This window comes from Artemia franciscana, chromosome 6 (assembly GCF_032884065.1).
Source record: "Artemia franciscana chromosome 6, ASM3288406v1, whole genome shotgun sequence".
Taxonomy (NCBI): Eukaryota; Metazoa; Arthropoda; class Branchiopoda; order Anostraca; family Artemiidae; genus Artemia; species Artemia franciscana.
In genome coordinates this window covers 20,774,276-20,792,572 of record NC_088868.1, presented here as the reverse complement: position 1 = coordinate 20,792,572, position 18,297 = coordinate 20,774,276, and the positions used below count along the sequence as shown (strand labels likewise).

General features: G+C 34.9%; 1 protein-coding gene across 4 annotated transcripts in view; it reads right to left on the bottom strand.

The window, feature by feature from the left end:
• The window catches only part of LOC136028176 (tyrosine-protein phosphatase non-receptor type 23-like), a 143,682-nt gene extending 125,623 nt beyond the window's left edge, over nt 1–18,059 (bottom strand). For 2 of the 4 annotated variants that reach the window (XM_065705872.1, XM_065705871.1), the window contains exons 1-2: nt 17,872–18,059; nt 1,433–1,635 (exon numbers count right to left, since the gene is read on the bottom strand). In XM_065705872.1, coding sequence (XP_065561944.1) covers nt 1,433–1,635; nt 17,872–17,958 — 290 coding nt within the window. In that variant the 5' untranslated portion in view covers nt 17,959–18,059. The remainder of the gene's footprint in view (nt 1–1,432; nt 1,636–17,871) is intronic. The other 2 variants (XM_065705874.1, XM_065705873.1) reach the window with 2 other exon arrangements.
• Between the last annotated feature and the right edge of the window lie 238 nt (nt 18,060–18,297).

Sequence of the window (18,297 nt, the reverse complement as noted above, 5' to 3'; positions counted from 1 at the left end):
GAAAATCATTGAAAAAGTTCCTTCCCCTCCCCACAGTTCAACTTTACATTTATATGCTTAGCAGTAATTTTAAGATTGCAGCCCTTCATCTGGCATCTTTGGGCTTAATTTTCACCTTTACTCACTAGGAGTTTACTCACTTGTCGACGAATTTTTGTGTGTGTATGACAATAAAAACTAATAATCGGCTCTGTCCGTCGAATGTTTTTTAAATAAAATGAATTTGAATATTTGAATTTGACTGACCGTTTTCTTCGTCTAAATAGTCTCTTATTTAGACAAAGAAAAAGGTCAGTCAAAAGCCGCGTTAGATGTGTGTTTCGTGGATATCACAACTCCTAGTGAGTAAAGGTGAAAAGTAAGCCCAAAGATGCCAGATGAAGGGCTTCTCCTTGGACCACTTGCACCTAATATGATTTCTTCCATGAGTCATACCCTTCTTTCTTCATAACCATTTGAGGTTAGACAGGACTTAGAGCGATGCAGGTGCTACAGATAGTAACAGTTTCATGACAAACTTTCTGTTTTGGAGTTTGAAGTAAAGGAGCAGAGTGAAGAAGTTATCAATGTAGAACCTGGTCTCTTTAGAGGGCATTTCTCCCTATCATAAGCTTTATGACAATACTACCAACAATACTCCATGATAGTATTTTTGCTGAATTCTTATAATTTGTTTGTCACCTTGGAAGGAATGCCCTAAAACGGAAGGGCTCCCTGAAAAACGGCTGACCAGATGTGGGATAAGGATAGTTGGTTGTAGAATTCCCAAAACAAATATGTTTAATTATAACTGCTCAGACAAAAAAAAACACAATACTACCACTAAGTCACGATGTACTACATTTGTCAAGGATGGTGGTCTTCTTTTCCCATATCATCATGATTTACTACTAGCCCGTCATATTTACTGAAGAATGACCCATGAATGGTTGCTGTCTAAACTAATGATTTTGAATCGAGTACAGGCATCAATGCATATTAAACTTGTAACTTTTAAGTACGGCAAAACTAAAAAAGTAAAGAAAAAATTTTTCTAAAAAATGAAGTGCAACATAAGTGGGAAAGTAAACTGGAAATTTTGATTTATATATTGCGTAAATTTGTAGTAGAATGGAATAGACTTTAATTTTTAAAAAATATTTCACAGCATGGTTGCCGAATTTGAATTTTACGTCACATATAGCACTAGTACATACATCATATCGAAAGAATTTGACCTTCACGTCAAACCTAATCCATTGGCTTTCAAGTCAAACACAATCCAATCAAAATACATAAAAAAAGATGAGTCAAAACTTAGTTTAAGTCAAAAACAAAAAATAAATCATAATTTCAATAGCCAGGGGTCTGTTTTTTAACTACTTTATATATTTGACGCTAAAAAAAGGCAAAAGAAACACTAAAAAGAATTTTGACAGTGGAGTTGTCTTACCAAGTGAAATTGAAAGATGGCAATAACTTCTCATCCTTGGGTAGACGATTTAAAAGCATTTGTAGCTGACAAAAGTATTTCTTGAGGGCAACACAGCCACTTGTATCTTTTGCACAGTTGATAGCTGCATATCGACAACCTTCAAATTCTCTTATTTCAGAGGCAAAAGACTCAGGGTTATCTTGGAAGTAATCACGGACAAGCTAAAAGAGTTAAAACATAAATAACTGCACCTTAAAAGTAACGAGCAAGTTCTTCAGAATAAAAATGTCTAATTCGTCACAACCAGTCTTTCCCAGTATGACCTGTCAGATGTTTTTCATCAATGTGCAGTCTTAAGCATGTAGCTATTATGCATACAAAAACTAATTAAATTCTGTCGAAACAAACAGAGGTGCTAACAATCAGGCAGACCAATAGCCCTGCCTAGGTAAAGAGCGAAGTGGGCAGAATGTTTTTTGTTTTGTTTTTTATTTCAGGCACACCGTATAGAAGGTATTGAAGAAACTTCGAAAGGAGCTCATTCGGTTGGGTATTGAATGTCCTAGTACCCTTTTTAAGAGTCATAATGATTGGAGGGCAACCAGCCTCCCTCCCACGCCCATCAATTCCCCAAACACATCCAATCGAAATTCTGGAATAACCATTCAGTTCAGCATAGCTGAAAAATCCAATAGCTATGTCTCTTTGGATGTCACCCCCCCTCCAGCCCTTGGGACAAGGGCTGTAAGTTATGTAATTCTCCCGTTGTTTACATATAGTATTTGTTATTGAGTAAGGTGGGCACGTTTGATCTTTAGTGTTCAAAATGACGAAGGGCATTCACGTGAACCTTTCAGAGAATGTTGAGCGGGGTGTTGAAATAGATCAAACCACACTGCGTGCATATGGGTTGTCAAAAGGGCGTGACTTAGGAATGAATAAGTGTATTTACTTAAAACTTCCAGGAAATCATAAGAGGGATGATCAATGGACCAAAAAGCCAATATTTGTATGCTACTGCTACCACTTCTACATCTGCTGCAACTACTACTACTACTGGTGCTAGAACTGCTACAACTGCAACTACTGCTTCTGTAGCAAGTACTACCGGGCCTTAGGGCATTGAAGAGAAAATCTGAGGAAATATTGAGGGGAAAAGCGAACTAAATTAATACATACTATGTGCATACAGATTGTCAAAAGGGCATATCAGCCGTTTCACTGGAACAGCTAACCATATCAAGCTGAAACTTCCAGGGCATCACGAAGGGATTGTCAACAGGCCAAAAGGCAACATGTACATACTGCTGCTGCTACTACTACTATTAACGAAACACTAATACTACTTCTACTACCACCACTACTACTATGAGTCTTCAAAAGGCATGGGGGGGGCGTTAAAATCATCACAGTTTCTACTCAAGTTGAGTTTGACTCAACGCGTCAAATCATTTATTATAATTTCTGTTTCTTTTGTGTCTCAGTTTTTTATTGATGGTTATTTTTTGGTAGTTTTAAGATTCGAAAATTATTTGACTTTATTTCTTCTCATTTTATGGTTAATGTAGCTCTTTACTTTTCTTTGAAAGGCTTATTTTGAGGAAATAGTTCTTGTGCATTGTTTGAAGTCAGGTGCTTCAGCTTTAGTTCCTGTCGAACGTATTAGAATCAGCACCAGAAAGCCGTCCTGGAATATGTGCCCTGATGTAGAAAAAGCTAAACAACGCGCGAGGTTTTGGCTACGCCTTTGTATTGCTTGTTATTGGCCCAAGCCTAACGAAGTGTTTAAAATTACACCAAATTCGACACGTCAGTTTAGATCTTCTTTCCGTCAAGCTGTATAAAAGCCGAAGCCAATGTGATAAATAGCAGCAAGTGTGTGTCTTCTACCATTTCGGTTCTCCGAATCGATGATTTGTAGCTCATTTTACTCTTTTTTTCTACATTTAATCAATCTATCCAGTTCATGTTTTCCTCCTGAATGAAAAATATCATTCCTCAAATTCTTCAGCAAGCCCATGTATTAGCATTGTCTGGTGATGATATCTACCATGCTTTGAAGATGGTAAAGAGACCAAGTGCTCCTGATATGGATGGTTTGTATTATTATCACTTCACCATAAGTGTACATTATTGTTAACATATTCAACTTTTATTACAAATGTATTTAGCTCAGTCTTTAGTTTCCGATAGTATTCTTTAGGGAATCTTAACAGTGGTTTTTTTAATATTTTTTAACAGTGGTTCTTTATATACTTGGTCGGCTGTTGGTTTTGGGAAAATGCAAAAAAAGGCCACTTTATTTTTGCATGATGGATATTTCAGGTGCATTTGAAAATTTCTTCATTGCTTAGTTCAAGCAGGAGTCAATTTTTCTGTCGGAAATATTATCCGATATCGGTATTATAATTCGTTTGTTTGGTTGAAATGGATGTCTGATAAATCTGAGCCAATCATAGGCAGCATAAGTCAATCGTAGGCTGCGATATTGGCACAGTATATTTTTTTTCTCTAACAAAGGCACTTCGCATAGAAGGAGTTGTCGTAGAAACTTTGAAAGGGGCTCATTCGATTGGAAACTGAAAGTTCTAGTGCCCTTTTTATGAGTCAATAAAGATTGGACGGCAACCAGCCCCACCCCACCCTTATCATTTCCCCAAAGACATCCAATCAATATTTTGAGTTAATCATTTTGTTCAGCATAGTTGACAGGTACAGTAATTATACCCCTGGGAAGGAACCCCCCCACAGTCCTTGGGACAAAAGCTATAGGTTATATTAATTGTCCATTATAAATATATAAAGTTTCTATGGAAGGTGTGGTCATATAAGCTTTGGAGGGGCTCGTTCGATTGGAAATCAAAAGTTCTAGTGCCCTTTTTAAGAGTCTAAAGTTATTGGGGGGTAGCTAGCCCCTCTCCCATGTCCTCATTTGACCAAAATCATGCAATAGAAAATTCAAGATAGCAATTTTGTTCAAAATATTCCAAAGATCATATAACAATGCCTCCATAGTTGACACAACCCCATAGAGCCCAGGGTCAAGGGCTGTAAGCTAAGCACCGCGAGCACATGAGGTTTTTATGGAACGGGTGGTCGTTTAAAGTTCGGGAGGGGCTCATTTGATTGGAAATCGGAAGTTCTAGTTCCCAATTTAGGAGTCAAAAGCGACTGGAGGGCAACCAGCCACTACCCTCTTCAAGCCCATCATTTTCCAAAACACATTAAATCGAAATTTTTAGGCAGCTATTTTGTTCAGGATTGTTGAAAGGTCCAGTAATTATGCCTTTGGGAATAACAACCCCCCCTAGCCCTCTGGGCGGGGCAAGGGTGATCAGGAATAACAAGGGCCCAAGCACAGATCCCTGAGAGACACCAATATTATCTAGAGACCTACGACCAGACACTTGACCATTTACATCCAAATGAATTTTTCGACCATGCTAGGAAGATCTTAAAAACTCAAGTCCTTTGCCTCTGATTCCCACATTATTGATTTTTTCAAGCAGGATTGTATGATTTATCATGTCAAATGCCTTCTTTATTTCATAAAAAGAGTAGAAACTTGATTTAGATTATCATTCTAGATGTTCATTTAGAGAGTCATTAATACTTAGTAAAAGTGCAGAAATAGCTTGTCCAGGTGAATGATAAGACCAAAAGCCAAATTGACTCTTAGAGAAAGAATTTATTTTATCAAATATAAAACAATTCGTTTTTTAATTAGCTTTTCTGATACCTCAGATAAAGGGGAAAGAATCGCTATCAGCAGATAATTACTTGGGTCTGTCTTATGTCCTTTTTTTAAATTGAAAGGACTCGGGCAACTTTCCATGTTTCTGGGAATATCCCAAGTAGTATGGATGTATTAAAAATATGAAGCAATGGAACAGAAATTACAATAACGAGATTTTTAAAAATGTTTGTAGATAATTTGTCTAAACCTAAGGAGTTCCACCCTTTGACTTCATCATTACGCTCTGAAGTTCATTAGGGGTAACAGGGGCAATAAAATATACTAGAATTTTGGGATGGTAAAAGATACCTTTGATATAAATGAGGCGGACATTCTGGAGAATCGAATGTCAGCTAATATTGGAAAAATAGTGAGAGAAATATTCAGCAACACTACTTTTTTCTTCCAGCTTAGTACCACTTTCATTTATGATTAATTCTGGGTGTGTTATGTTATCATTAGTCCCAATTTTTCCTTTAATGAATTTTCATAATAGATTATTTCACTTATTCTGAGAATTTTAGTCAACAAATTTTTATATGTTTTGAACCACTCTATACTATGATCTCAAGGGTACCTCATTCTTATCTTGTAGATACGACTTTTTTCATCAATAGATTTTAATAGTGAGGTGCTTATCCATGGTTTTTTGGGCGAAGGTCTTTTCTGATGCAAAGTATTATAAGGACAGTAAAGATACAACTTTTCGTTTGAAATCTTATAAAATGCACCGAAAGCGTTGTTTGGATCTTTCTCTTTAACTAGTTCATTCCAATCCACATTACTAAGTTTTGATTTTAACCTTGTTACATTTGTCTGTGAGTAAATTCTCCTTTTTATAGAACTACTTTTAGAGACTATCCTTTGTGCTTTGAAATACAACTTATACTTCATACTTTTTTATACTTATACTTTGTGCTTTGAATACAGTGCAAAACGAATCTTCCATAGCCACGAAAGTGGCTTCATATGGATCAGGTGCAAAAATATTGTCGATAAGAGAAGAAGCGGAATTAGTTACCCGAGTCGGGATAAGACGTACAGGGTTTATACTGTATGATAGATTGCACTCTAAGAACTGCAGCACAAGCCTATCAATTCTTTGCTGGTTAGATGGGACAATCTCCATTGAATTAAGGTTGAAGTCACCAAGAACCATAAACGGCATTCGGAGGTCCAGGAAATCTGACTTACTTCATGACAGAGGTTGATAAATTACAACAACTACTAGTTTGTCATTATTGAACATAAAACACTCAACAACACAGCTCTCAAAAACCATTTCAGCATTGAGGGATAAAAACTCTTCTCTTATTCGAGCTTGAAAACAATTTTTACAATCATTGCTAAGCCCCCACCTTTTTGTTGCTTTCTACTTATCTAAAAAAAATGGTAATTATAAATGTTAACTTTGCTTGCGGAATAATCGTCAAAAAAATGTCACTAATCCCAAAAATATCTGATTCTTGAAGGAAATTTTCAATTGCATCCTTTCTGCTACTTCATCTTCGACAATTCCAAAATGATATCCTCTGTGTACTAGGACTTATAGGGACTAAATCACCAGAGAACAAGTATTTGTTGGGAGGGAAAAGAAATTTATTAAGATTATCATTCTCAATGCAAGCTAAAGGTTATTGAAAAACCGCATTAAAAAGGACTGAATCTTTTTCAAATTCCTCTAATCTAGATACAGGGACCCTACAAACCATACAGATATACAAACCATATATATATCAGGACTATGAAGATACATATAATCAGAAGCTTTGACGTAGATAAACTAAGTGACAAGGGCGTCCAATATTCGTTTGGCGTCAAACTGTCCAATAAATTTGAAGCCCAATATAACCTACCAGAAGACGGCAAAGACGCTTGGGAGACGATCCGCAAAAGCTACACGGATACGGCCAAAGGAACCTTTGGGTTTAAAAAACCGGCTAAGCAACAGTGATATCCACAAAGACCTGAGGTCTCATAGAAAATGATAGAAATGTAAAGAAAAATACCACATCCAACAGATGACAATACATGGACAAAAAGGCCAGACGAGCCAAAGAAGCAGCAAGCCATGGAGACACACGAGCCGTATATCACCTTACCAAAGAAATAGTAGGCAAGTCATGTATTCAAGAATTCCAAGTGAAAGATGTAGATGGAAGGCTCCTGAAAGATGCAGAGGAACAATATGTTCATAGTAGATAAGTAGATTTAACTTTTCCTTCTGCAAAGAAACAAAAGTTGAAAGCAGAATCGAACTATTTTTTTTTCACAAGAATCAGAGGGAAAATGAAGTCGAACTAGGTAATAGCTATTACTAAGGAGTTGGCTTTCACCAATAGATCTGAATCAGACTGGTTGTCCACAAAAAGCTCCAGTACTCCAAAAAGAGCAGGCCACATGCCTTCCTTTTAAGACTTATTCCCTTTCTACTTATTTGAATGTTTTTTTTTTTTAACATAGGAGTTCTGATGGCCTTTTCCTCAGACCATGACCAAAAAAAAACTGAATGCATATTCTTGAATTTTATTGAAATTTAACTGTATTTCATAACATTAAATTCTAAAATGTGTTTTTAATTCTTGTAACCTTCACAGTTGCATAATTTTCCACTGCATTTCATATTCATATTTTATCTGATTCTTGGAATAATTCCAAGAGGAGATAGGAAAACTGACCTCATCGAGTCATTGTTGTCCTTTCTTTACAGCCCTTAGGAGAAAAGGCTTGGTCTAAAAAATGGAAAAATGAACCTCAGCCTCAGAAGATAGGGGACAAAAACTCAACTATGGCTGTCCAACAATCTCTTCTTGCAAACCTTGGCTCATCAACAATCCTCTTTTCTTATTCAACAAGGATTTTATGACACAAATTATTAGTTAAAATGAGCAACAATTATGCAAGCTGTTTTCTTTTTTCAGTTTGAATTGTGTGATCAGAAAGTTGGTAATTATCAAGTTGCCACTGCCACTTTAGTTCTTGTATCCATCTTCAGTTCACCCCATCTTTCCTAAGAAATTAAAAAATCCTCCCCTTTCTATGTGTTTCAAATTTGAGAGAAAAAAGCAATTAGGTGATCAATATATCCATTTTCTAAAACTACTAAGTAAATAAAAACTCTTTAAAAAAGAAAATACCCAGCTACACAGCATGGGTTCACTGAAAGAGTTACAGACATACAGCAGCCACTTTATAAGTAAAAAAATGTTGACGAATTTTGTAACTTTTCTTAGGTATTAAAGAAAGTTAGAGTATTACTATGGGTAGGATTTAGAAGTAAACTATTCTATTAGAATTTGAAGTGAAATAATACATTTAAACCATTGTTGAGGTTTTCACGTTGGCCAACATAGCTGACAATAATGGTAAATCTACACCCAATAGAAAACTGATGGAGAAGATTACTGTCAATGCAATGCTTCTATAGGGGTAATCTGTTTCATTCTTAATGTTCTTAATTCTTAATTAATTCTTAATCATTCTTAATTCTTAATCTTTCTCCAGCATTTCAATACATGAAAAAGTACAGGAACGAGAAAAAAACTACAAAGAGATTGTAGACAAACACTTGCAGACAGTTTTGTTTTGCCATTAGATACCTGTCAATATATAAGTCAAATACTAGCAAGAAAGCTTACATGGCTTTCCATGAAGGAATTTTTCATGAGGGAAGACATTTCTATGAAGAGGGCACCAGATTTCCCAGCATTACTTAAAAAACGATCAAAAATTAAATAAAGAAAAACAAGTTTTTTCAACTGAAAGTAAGGAGCAACATTAAAACTTAAAATAGTCAGAAATTATTACGTATATGAGGGGTTCACCCTCTAGTCAATACCTTGCTCTTTACACTAAAGATTTTTAGTATTTAAAACAGCTATTTATTCTAATTAAAGGGCTTTTGTGATTCAGGGGTAATTCTCAAAGAATTGGAACAAAATTCGAACTTTAGCATAAAGAACAAGGTATTGTTTGCTTTAAATCTTAGTTTTGCTCCTTACTTTCAGTCGAAAAAACTTGCTTTTCTTTATTTAAACACAATAAGTATGAAATAAGACTTGCCCAAAACTCAAGCAGATGGATGGAATGACCAAGGGAGTGACAATTCTAGGCTAAGGATGTGAGAGAGATCTATGAAATGTAGGATCTAGACCTAGACAGGTATATAAAAAATCTTTAAAGGGGATAAATTTTACTGCCATGCAGCACTTCCATCAAAGCATACAATAGAAAACCAAAAGGGACTGCTAAGAGCAAGACATTAAACTCTTAAACAAATTTGTTGGGAATTTCATGGGGGGCCTGGGCCCCCTCTAAATATACTACTGCTTCTATATTGCTACTATTATTACTGCTGCTGCTGCTACTAAAGCTAAGGCTACTATTACATTAAATTGAATTAAATATACTGCTACTAAAACTGCTACTACTACTACTGCTACAAAAGCTAGGGTGTTAAGGCTACGTTGAAGCTGTATTGAACTAAATCAAAACACACTAGGTTGTCAAGAGGATGCATCAGCAATGCCTCAAGAATGATTGATGGGAAAGCTGAAACTTTCAGCACGTTTTAAAGGGGATATTGAATAAAACCGAAGATGCTATGTTCCAACTGCTACTAATTGTACTACTGTCAATTGTGCTAAGATACTTTCTCTCTGTGTTTACTTATCCTTTGTCAGGCCACTATTGGAATATGTATATTCACGACCTTCAAGTGAACTCAGTGATGAAATTGAGTGGGTCTAAAAGCGTGTGGTCAGGATCATTTACAAAGAGGGCAAAATTCCATACTCCTTCCTCATTAAAGCTGCGCGCATTACCCCCTTAAAAGAAAGGAGGGGAAAAGTTTGCTTGCATTTCGCTAAATCAGTCATTTCCAGTCCCTGAACTGACGACTTACTCCTGAATTTCCAAATCCCATTAGACCCCAACTCTCCCAGTCAGCCTCCTTAGCAATTCCAACTTACTGTCCCATCCATGCTGTTACAGACAGGTTTCGCAAAAGTTTTATCCCCTTTATTCTGGAGCACCTTAATAATCATTTGTGATTGTGTCCTTACCAAAACCAACTCCTTTGTCTCTCTTCCTGTTGATGGTGTATCACCACATAATGTTCCCCTTCTCATCTATTGCAGTTTTTATTTTTGCTTATATGTAATATTTTTGTTATCTAATCTCTCAGCAATGGTCAAGCTTTCTGATTTGCCATTTATCTTTGATGATTTTGTCTTTTTAATTTAAACCTTTTGATTTTGACATGTTGACTGTTTATTTGACTTAATGTAATGTGTTGAATGTGTTAAGTTGACTTAATGTGCCTATTTGAAATTTTGTTTTCTTTACCTTTATGTGACATATAAAGCAAATTCGGCTCTTAGAGCTTGTGACAGAGCATCATCTCTTGAGGCTGTCATTATACTTTGACAAAGCAAAACGTGGACAATATATCCAATACACCCAGATAAAAAAAAGAATATTCAATTCAATCCGTTTCCTTTTTTGACACAGAATGAGATCCCAACAATCTTTTAGGTATGCCAAGTTCAAATTGTCATTACTTGGGTTTTCTTGCAAAAAAAATTGGGATCAGCACTAATGCATCAAGATACATCTAATCATCTCTAAAATGTAGCCACATTGGTGTTTCTTGATAAAATTAAGTTAAAATAGCAGCTAATATTATATTGATAAAACTGTGTTCCAAGTGTTGAAAATTTTTGTCTGATGTAGTGGAATACCAGACTGAATAAAAATGTTCCTTCAGCCAAATTCAAATATAGATATTGGTTTCTATTATGAGATTCATTCCTTTTATGAACAACAAAGAAATCTTTGCTGGACCACTAAAGCTGATAGAAAGTGGGCCATTCCATATAGTGTTTATAGAGCAACCTATATCACAATATTATATTATAGATATCTAGGTCACACAATTACACTCCACATGATAATCCAATTTCATCCCTATACTTAAGGCAATTTTTTCAGTTTTTTGCTTTGGCTATCTGAATAGCATTTTATACATTTACACATTTAAAAAAAATTGAGGAGAATCAAAGAAATAAAGTAAAAAGAATAAACATGTCAAATGCACCAGGATCTGCCTTCAAGTATACCCCAAGTACTTCAACATGTGTTGGATTGGGTCTCTGACTTACAACAACAGTTACAACAGTTAGACTTGATGTTTTTCCTACATACTGAAACCCTTTTAAAACCAAAAAATTGTTAAATTAAACCTTCAAGAGTTGAAAATGTTTTTTTTTTACAAAAACTGTTGAACCATTGGTATCTTTACCCTAGTACTATAAAGTACCTGTGTGGTGTTTTTAAAGTACTAAATAGTACCTTTATGGTGCCAAACGGCTTCTTTTTTTCAGTTTTTACTGTCATTTTCACTTGCTTTGAGAAAATTGGCTCCAACTTTGCCCCCACCCCAGAATTTTGATGAAATTATGCCCTTGGAGGGGATGCCATTTTAGCCTACAAGTTACTGAGGGCTAATACTCTTCCAGCATTATTCCCTACTATTGGTACCCACTCAAGAACTAGAGGTTATCACCTGAAACTTGCCAAGCAGTCTACAATATTTAGAGTCTGCACTCAAATTTTTTTCATCATGAATTGTCAACAGTTGGAAGAAACTATCTAATGGAACAGTTACTGCTGAATCCATGTGATATTTTCAAATAAAGGCTAGATGCTGAGTGGTCCTCCAGAGAGTGTAAACTGAATTGGGATGTTACTGATCATGGAACAGCACCTGGTCACTAAAGAACTTTGTATTAAACTCAAGACATCATTCTGGAGTTCTAGAAGGAGCAATCCCTAGATTGCTCCTAGTTATAATTTAAGGTACATTAATCAGAATTCTGTGCAAAACCATGTTGTTTACTAGGCTATAATTCTCTTTGGGGGCACCACCCCTCAGGGTGACCCTGCAGAGCTGTTTATAGTCATGGTTAGGCAAACTTGTGAAAATGTAATAAACATAAGGTAGTAATAAAAGGAAACATGATAACCTAATTAGAAGAAACATGCTGCATATTATAAAGTTAGAATTTCGTCATTTTAGTGTTTTCTTTTAGTTATATACATTCAGGCTATATCTGGGACTCAGGGATGAGGGATGGATTGTCCCAAACATGAATATAATATTTGGAAAGCTCATAAAATAAGAGATATGATAATATTACTCTAATTAACATGTTTCCTTCTGTGATGCCATGAATATATACTGTTACCATAAAACACTTTCATTATGCCTCATTTGAGCTGTAGATCTATTTCTGATGATTCTACATGAAAATGCATAGATTGTCAAAGGTCAAAAAAGTCAATGTTCATGGGAGGTGAAGTTGGGCATTTAAAAAGACCTTCCTAGGGTAATGTTGAGACTCTAAACTAAACACCTAGAATTCTACCTAGCACAGGGTAATGGTTTTAAAGCACAATTAGGGTTTTTTATTGTATAATTGGATCATTAAGAAGGAAATACTGAAAAATTCTGAAAAAACTTTAAAATACTGCCTTGTATAATTTCTAAAAGCACTTCACTATACATTACCCCCAGCCCACCTCACCTAATGTGAAATATATAGCTCAAATTAAATATATCCAGCAAATTTTTTCTGTTTTTTCATTATATAGTTCTTTTGTTCAAATAGATTTAGCACCAAAGAGGCAACATCAATGAATGTACAGCTGACAAAACAAATTAGCAAGGATGAAATTGAATAAGTCAACTGATGCTTTTTCATAATTCAATAATTGCTTCAAGGAGAGATTGAATTTTAGCCCTTAAAGGATTAAATCAGCCTATATCAACAGGAAGTTTTAAAATTTGTTTCTAAAAAACTGGCAAGGGGAAAAAATTGTCATTTATAGTTCATTCAGGAATAGTAATTATTATTTTCATTAGCCTAAAACTTTAAATGGTAAAACGTCAGGCTAGTACAAAAACAAAGTTGCAGAAATCTTAGGAAGTGCCAGAAACTTCTTGAAAATTATGTCAGTTTTGATGTGATGTTGTTCCTAGTAGTATTTAGTATTTGGATTAACAATACTTCTGGACTACTAAGGTCCCTGAGCTGACCCTGCAGTGTGTTGCTATACCAAGGTTCAATCTAAAGGTTATGTTTTACCAAACTAAGGTTAAACCCACAGTACCGCTACATGACAGATGTCATTTTCAAAGGGTTTCAAGCTCTATTTAAAAATTCCTGCAATTTTGTATTCAAAATAACATTTTACTATGAAGACTAAGGAAAATGACAATTACCATCCCTGAGTCAGCTACAAATGACAATTTTTCTCACTGGACAGCAATTTTTGGAACATGTTTTAAACTATTTGTAACTTGGGGCAGTTTTAAGATTGGGGGCCTCATTAAGAGCTCAAAATGTAACTTTACAGAAGCAATTATTGAAATATGAGAGAACATAAAAAACATCAAGTGATGTATTCACTTTCAGCCTAGCTAAATTATACTGTCAAATACAAATTTACAGTAAGTTAGCAGTTTTCATTGTAGTTTAGCTAGGATGAAAGTGGATACATAGCTTGATGTCTTTTCTTATGTTCTTCCATTGTTTAATCATTTTTTCAGGGGGAAATTCTATTTTGAGCCCTTAATGGAGCCCCAAAAGGTAAAACAGCCCAGAGAAACAAAAAAAATTAAAAACTTCTTTCTAAAAAACATGTTACTTGATCATGTTGTTTCAAGAAATAAGGTTATAGCTTTTAAAAAAGATTTGGTTGGAACCTCTTTTTAAGAAGGGCAGTGTATAGAACCATAATATGTATGGCATTTGTATGACCTGTTTTACTCAATGCCCCTGAAAAGAGCTTTAAGAATTTGTCTCTTCTTCTTCTTCTTTGGAAAATCAGCACTTGGAGTCTAAAGACAGTCACCTTTTGGCTTCATACAAAAATTTTCTACTAGTTTACTTGTTTCAAAAATTCATACTCGTCTTTCCAATTATACTTCGATTTAAGCAAACTGAAGTAGGTTTCTGGGTCACATCAACCATGCTAAAACTATGTCATTCCTCTTTAGAAAACAAATAATCTCCAAAAATAACATTCTTTGCTCATTTCCTGGCAGCTTGATATTAAGCAGTTCCCTTGTGTCAGGCTTCATTTTCAATCTTGAAAAAACAATTCTTATTTTATTTGTCAACCTTGCAATACTATTGTAGCTAAAGATGAAGCTCTGTGAAGTCTCATAGACTAAAAAACAAAAACTACAATTTGGGTACCCTCTTTTTTCTAGTTGTATTCTTCTTTCCTCTAGATCAATGTATCACTTTTAATTCAGAAGTATAGGGCATTTTCTTCACGTGATGGAAAAATGAGTACTAGCTGTGATAGATTCTTCTTGAGAATTCTCCTCATTTGCATCACATAGAGTTTTTGATTTTAGTGTTGGGTCTATGTGGATGTCTGTGGTTTTATTTGCAAGTAAACTGGCTACCTTATTATGTTTAATACCTTGGTGATTTGGCACATGATGTAGCCTAGATAAAGCATGATATTTCTTCCTTGAATACTCAACATAGATAACTTCAAAGACCACACTGCCTTTCCATGACAAAAGTAAAACAGTTCAAAATAGGGATGATACCTTTTTATTGACAGTGAATAGAGTTTTACTGCTGATGATGAACACTGTATATGTGTTCAAAATATCCAGTTAAATAATTTTATATCTATTCACTGTCAATAAAAAGGTATCATTCCTATTTTTAACTGTTTTACTTTTGTCCTTGAATACTCCTTATTAATTTCCTGAGACTTGCTATATCCGAGTCTATTACTGACCTATGCACTTGGCTTATGAGCTGTAAGGCAGACTTAGAGCATGAGAGCAAGATCACCTTAGTTTCAGGAAGCTTTTTATTAATGGCATTTAGAGCTTCAAATACAGCCTTTAGCTTAGCCAGAAGGATGAATGTGTCATTTGGAAGCCTAGTGGATATATTTAAGCAATATTCAGGAATAACTGCAGTTGCTGCTGCCCTACCTGTAAATATTTGTGAGAAATTCCTGAAGCAGGTTGTCATTTTTGCTTGAAACTAGCTTGCACTTGACTGGGAAGGTAACTTGAATTTTGCCTGGAATAAGCTCCAAGCAAGTTTCAACTGGTGCAAACTTCCATTTGGGGGGCTCTTGAAAATAGTTAAATTGGATGACCTTGTCTTTCCATGTCAAAACTAAATCATTAAAGAGCACCCACAACCTACTTTGGGTATCTAGTTTTTCCAAAGGACTAGAGGCAAAAACTATTTCAAAAACTGGATGATCATAGCCAATTACTTAGATCTTTGTGAAATATTTAACAATCAGTATATTTCTCCTGTCTTGTAAGCATTCCAAAAGAATTCTAAGTGTATAACTTGGCAACTTTTTGGGACATCCATTGCTGACTTTATTTCCATGCTTTCAATGGTTTCCAGCTTCACCAGACTTGTCTAACAGCAGCCTACAAATACTTCTTAGAGTGTATTTTATCTTGGAATGTATAAACCTCTTGTAGAAGTTCAGTATCACAATAGGAGAAATGGCCCATTTTGTGCCAGCTATTCATTTCAAGATCAAAAGTCTCTACACAAAAGATTGTTATTTTACTGATTTTATTCAATTCTTCCAGATCTCTCATAAAATTTAGGCTCTCATATAATCCCCAAAAACATTGGCAAGTGATGACCCATGATTTGCATACTGTCTAGGCAAATAACTGGGGGCTGAAGAAAATTTTCATCTGAAAAGCAACAGCCTTGGTTTTCTTGGCAGTGAATATGCTTTTGAGAATGCCAGCAGCTCTGTCATCATTTTCTCAATTTTCTTTGCCAATTGGTCCAAATCTTTAGCAGTATCCTATATTGCCAGATCATCTGCAAATTCAGCTCTTCTAGCAGTGTTACTAATAAAGAAAAGTTTACTTAAGAGCAATATGAAGAGCAAAGGGCTAAGGGCAAAACCATGTGGTAGGCCAATTTTGTGCATTCAGGTATATTTGTTTATTTTTTTTTTTTCAATTTGTTCAGTCTAAGGAGTTTATTCATTAATTGTGGTACCAACCAACACCCATGGGTTCAATACTTGTACACTGTCATTTGTGTATTGTTGCTTATTGTTTTGTTTACTGTTAATCTGTAATACAACAAGCCTGTGGCCTACTCTGTTTTTACTTAAAATAAATAAATTAAAATAGAAAATAAAACTTTTTAGTGAGAGAAATTGCCATTTATAGCTGATATGGGAATGTTAATTACTAATTCCCTTATTCTTAATAGTAAACTTGTCATTTTGAAAACAAATTTGCAAGAATGGGTAAAATTCTAGTTTAATGACTTCTTACTATCTTGGAAAGGGGTTAGGTTAGGAAAATGAAACTTTCAGAGATGGGTCTACATGCTAAAGTATATCCCAGGAAGGCATTTGAAAGTACCTAACTTGACTCTTTCTCCCTCTAGAGGGCCCTGAAATTTGCCAACATGACAGGTCTATACCTACTGAAATTTTGACAAAACAACATTTTACCTTAATTTTCAGTTACCATTTGCTTTTTCTATGCCTTTAGTTCTAAAAATATAATTTCTGTTATTTGAGTAGAATTTTGAGCCATATCAATGTTTTTTTTTTAAGTTTAGGAAATGTATTTACATATCTTTAAACCTTATAAATTGGGATTGAGCAAAGTTGTGAAACTGAAAACAATTTTGCTGCATTTCATTTCAGCAGAAGATCTACTTTGCAAGGTTTCAATTTTATAAGACACATATTTTTATAGGTCATCAAAGGTCAGGACCCTCTAGAGGGAGAGGGAGTAGAGGTGGGTACTCCAAAATACCTTCACAGGACATACTTTGGTCAATGTTGGTATTACCTGAACAATTGTTTTGGGTCATGAAACTATTGTTAATAGATACATTTTGACTTTTTGAACATCTTTTCTCTCTTGCAAAACTATCACAGACTCACTGTTATGGAGTTATTATATATTTGCAGATTAGGGGGGAGGGGGGGGGGGGGGGTAAAGCATAGTATATATTATATATAGCAATGGTTAGTTTACATATTTAATATATGCTATGCTTTACCCCCACCCCCCTAATGTGCAAATATATAGCCCAAATTTGTTTCTAAAGTATTACAGATTTGCAATTTCAAATATCCAATCAACAAAAACAGAAGTGATTGCAATTCTATATGTATAAATATAAGAATATACCTATCTGGCTGGAATAACTCCATAATGGTGAGTTTGCCGTAGTTTTGCAAGAGAGAATGGATGTTCAAAAAGTCAAATGCATCTATTAACAATAGTTTCATGACCCAAAATAATTGTCAGGTAATACCAACATTAACCCATACTTTAGCCTGTAGACACATCCCTCAAAGTTTCATTTTCCTAACCCAGCTTCTCTTGGAGATAGCAAGAAGTCACTAAACTAGAATTTTACCCAGGAATGTTTAAAAATGTCTATACCTAGAAACCCTTCAGGAATGATGTTGGATTCCTGATGATATCATTTTGAGGGGTTTAAGGCTCTTTTTAGAAATAATCTTTAAGTGGCTCATGGTCCTTAAATATTACATAGTCTTTATGATTCTGAGCATTAACTAGGCTAACAATATTCAAATTCAAAATACATCCTTGGACTTGTGTCTACCCAGCCTACAATTGACAAGAATAGGCTTATCTATGCAATACCTTTTTTAAACAAAATTCCAAGTCACATTCACTATTCCCTTTCTTAAGCTCAAAACTCAGGAAAGGAAGTCTTGGAACATCTTCCATCACCAAGGATATGAATTATAATACCCTTTCCGCTTTCTGACCTATAATTCCCAAATGATGATATTTCTTTCTTCTAATAAATTTATCTGTGCTCAAGTTCAACTCCGGTTTGTTTTCGGCGATTTACCATTTCAAACTTAAACAAACTAAGATTAAATCCACTGCTGTTTGGAAAAAAGGTATTCTCGGCTTTCGTTAGTTGATTAGCTTTCAGTCTATAACACAGCAAATGATTACAAGAGTCAGAGTTTGGTTATTTTAGACAGTGCAGATACTGATATTAACAAAAGAAATGGAAGTAAAATACTTTGAAAATAGAAATGTCAATATGATTGCCGC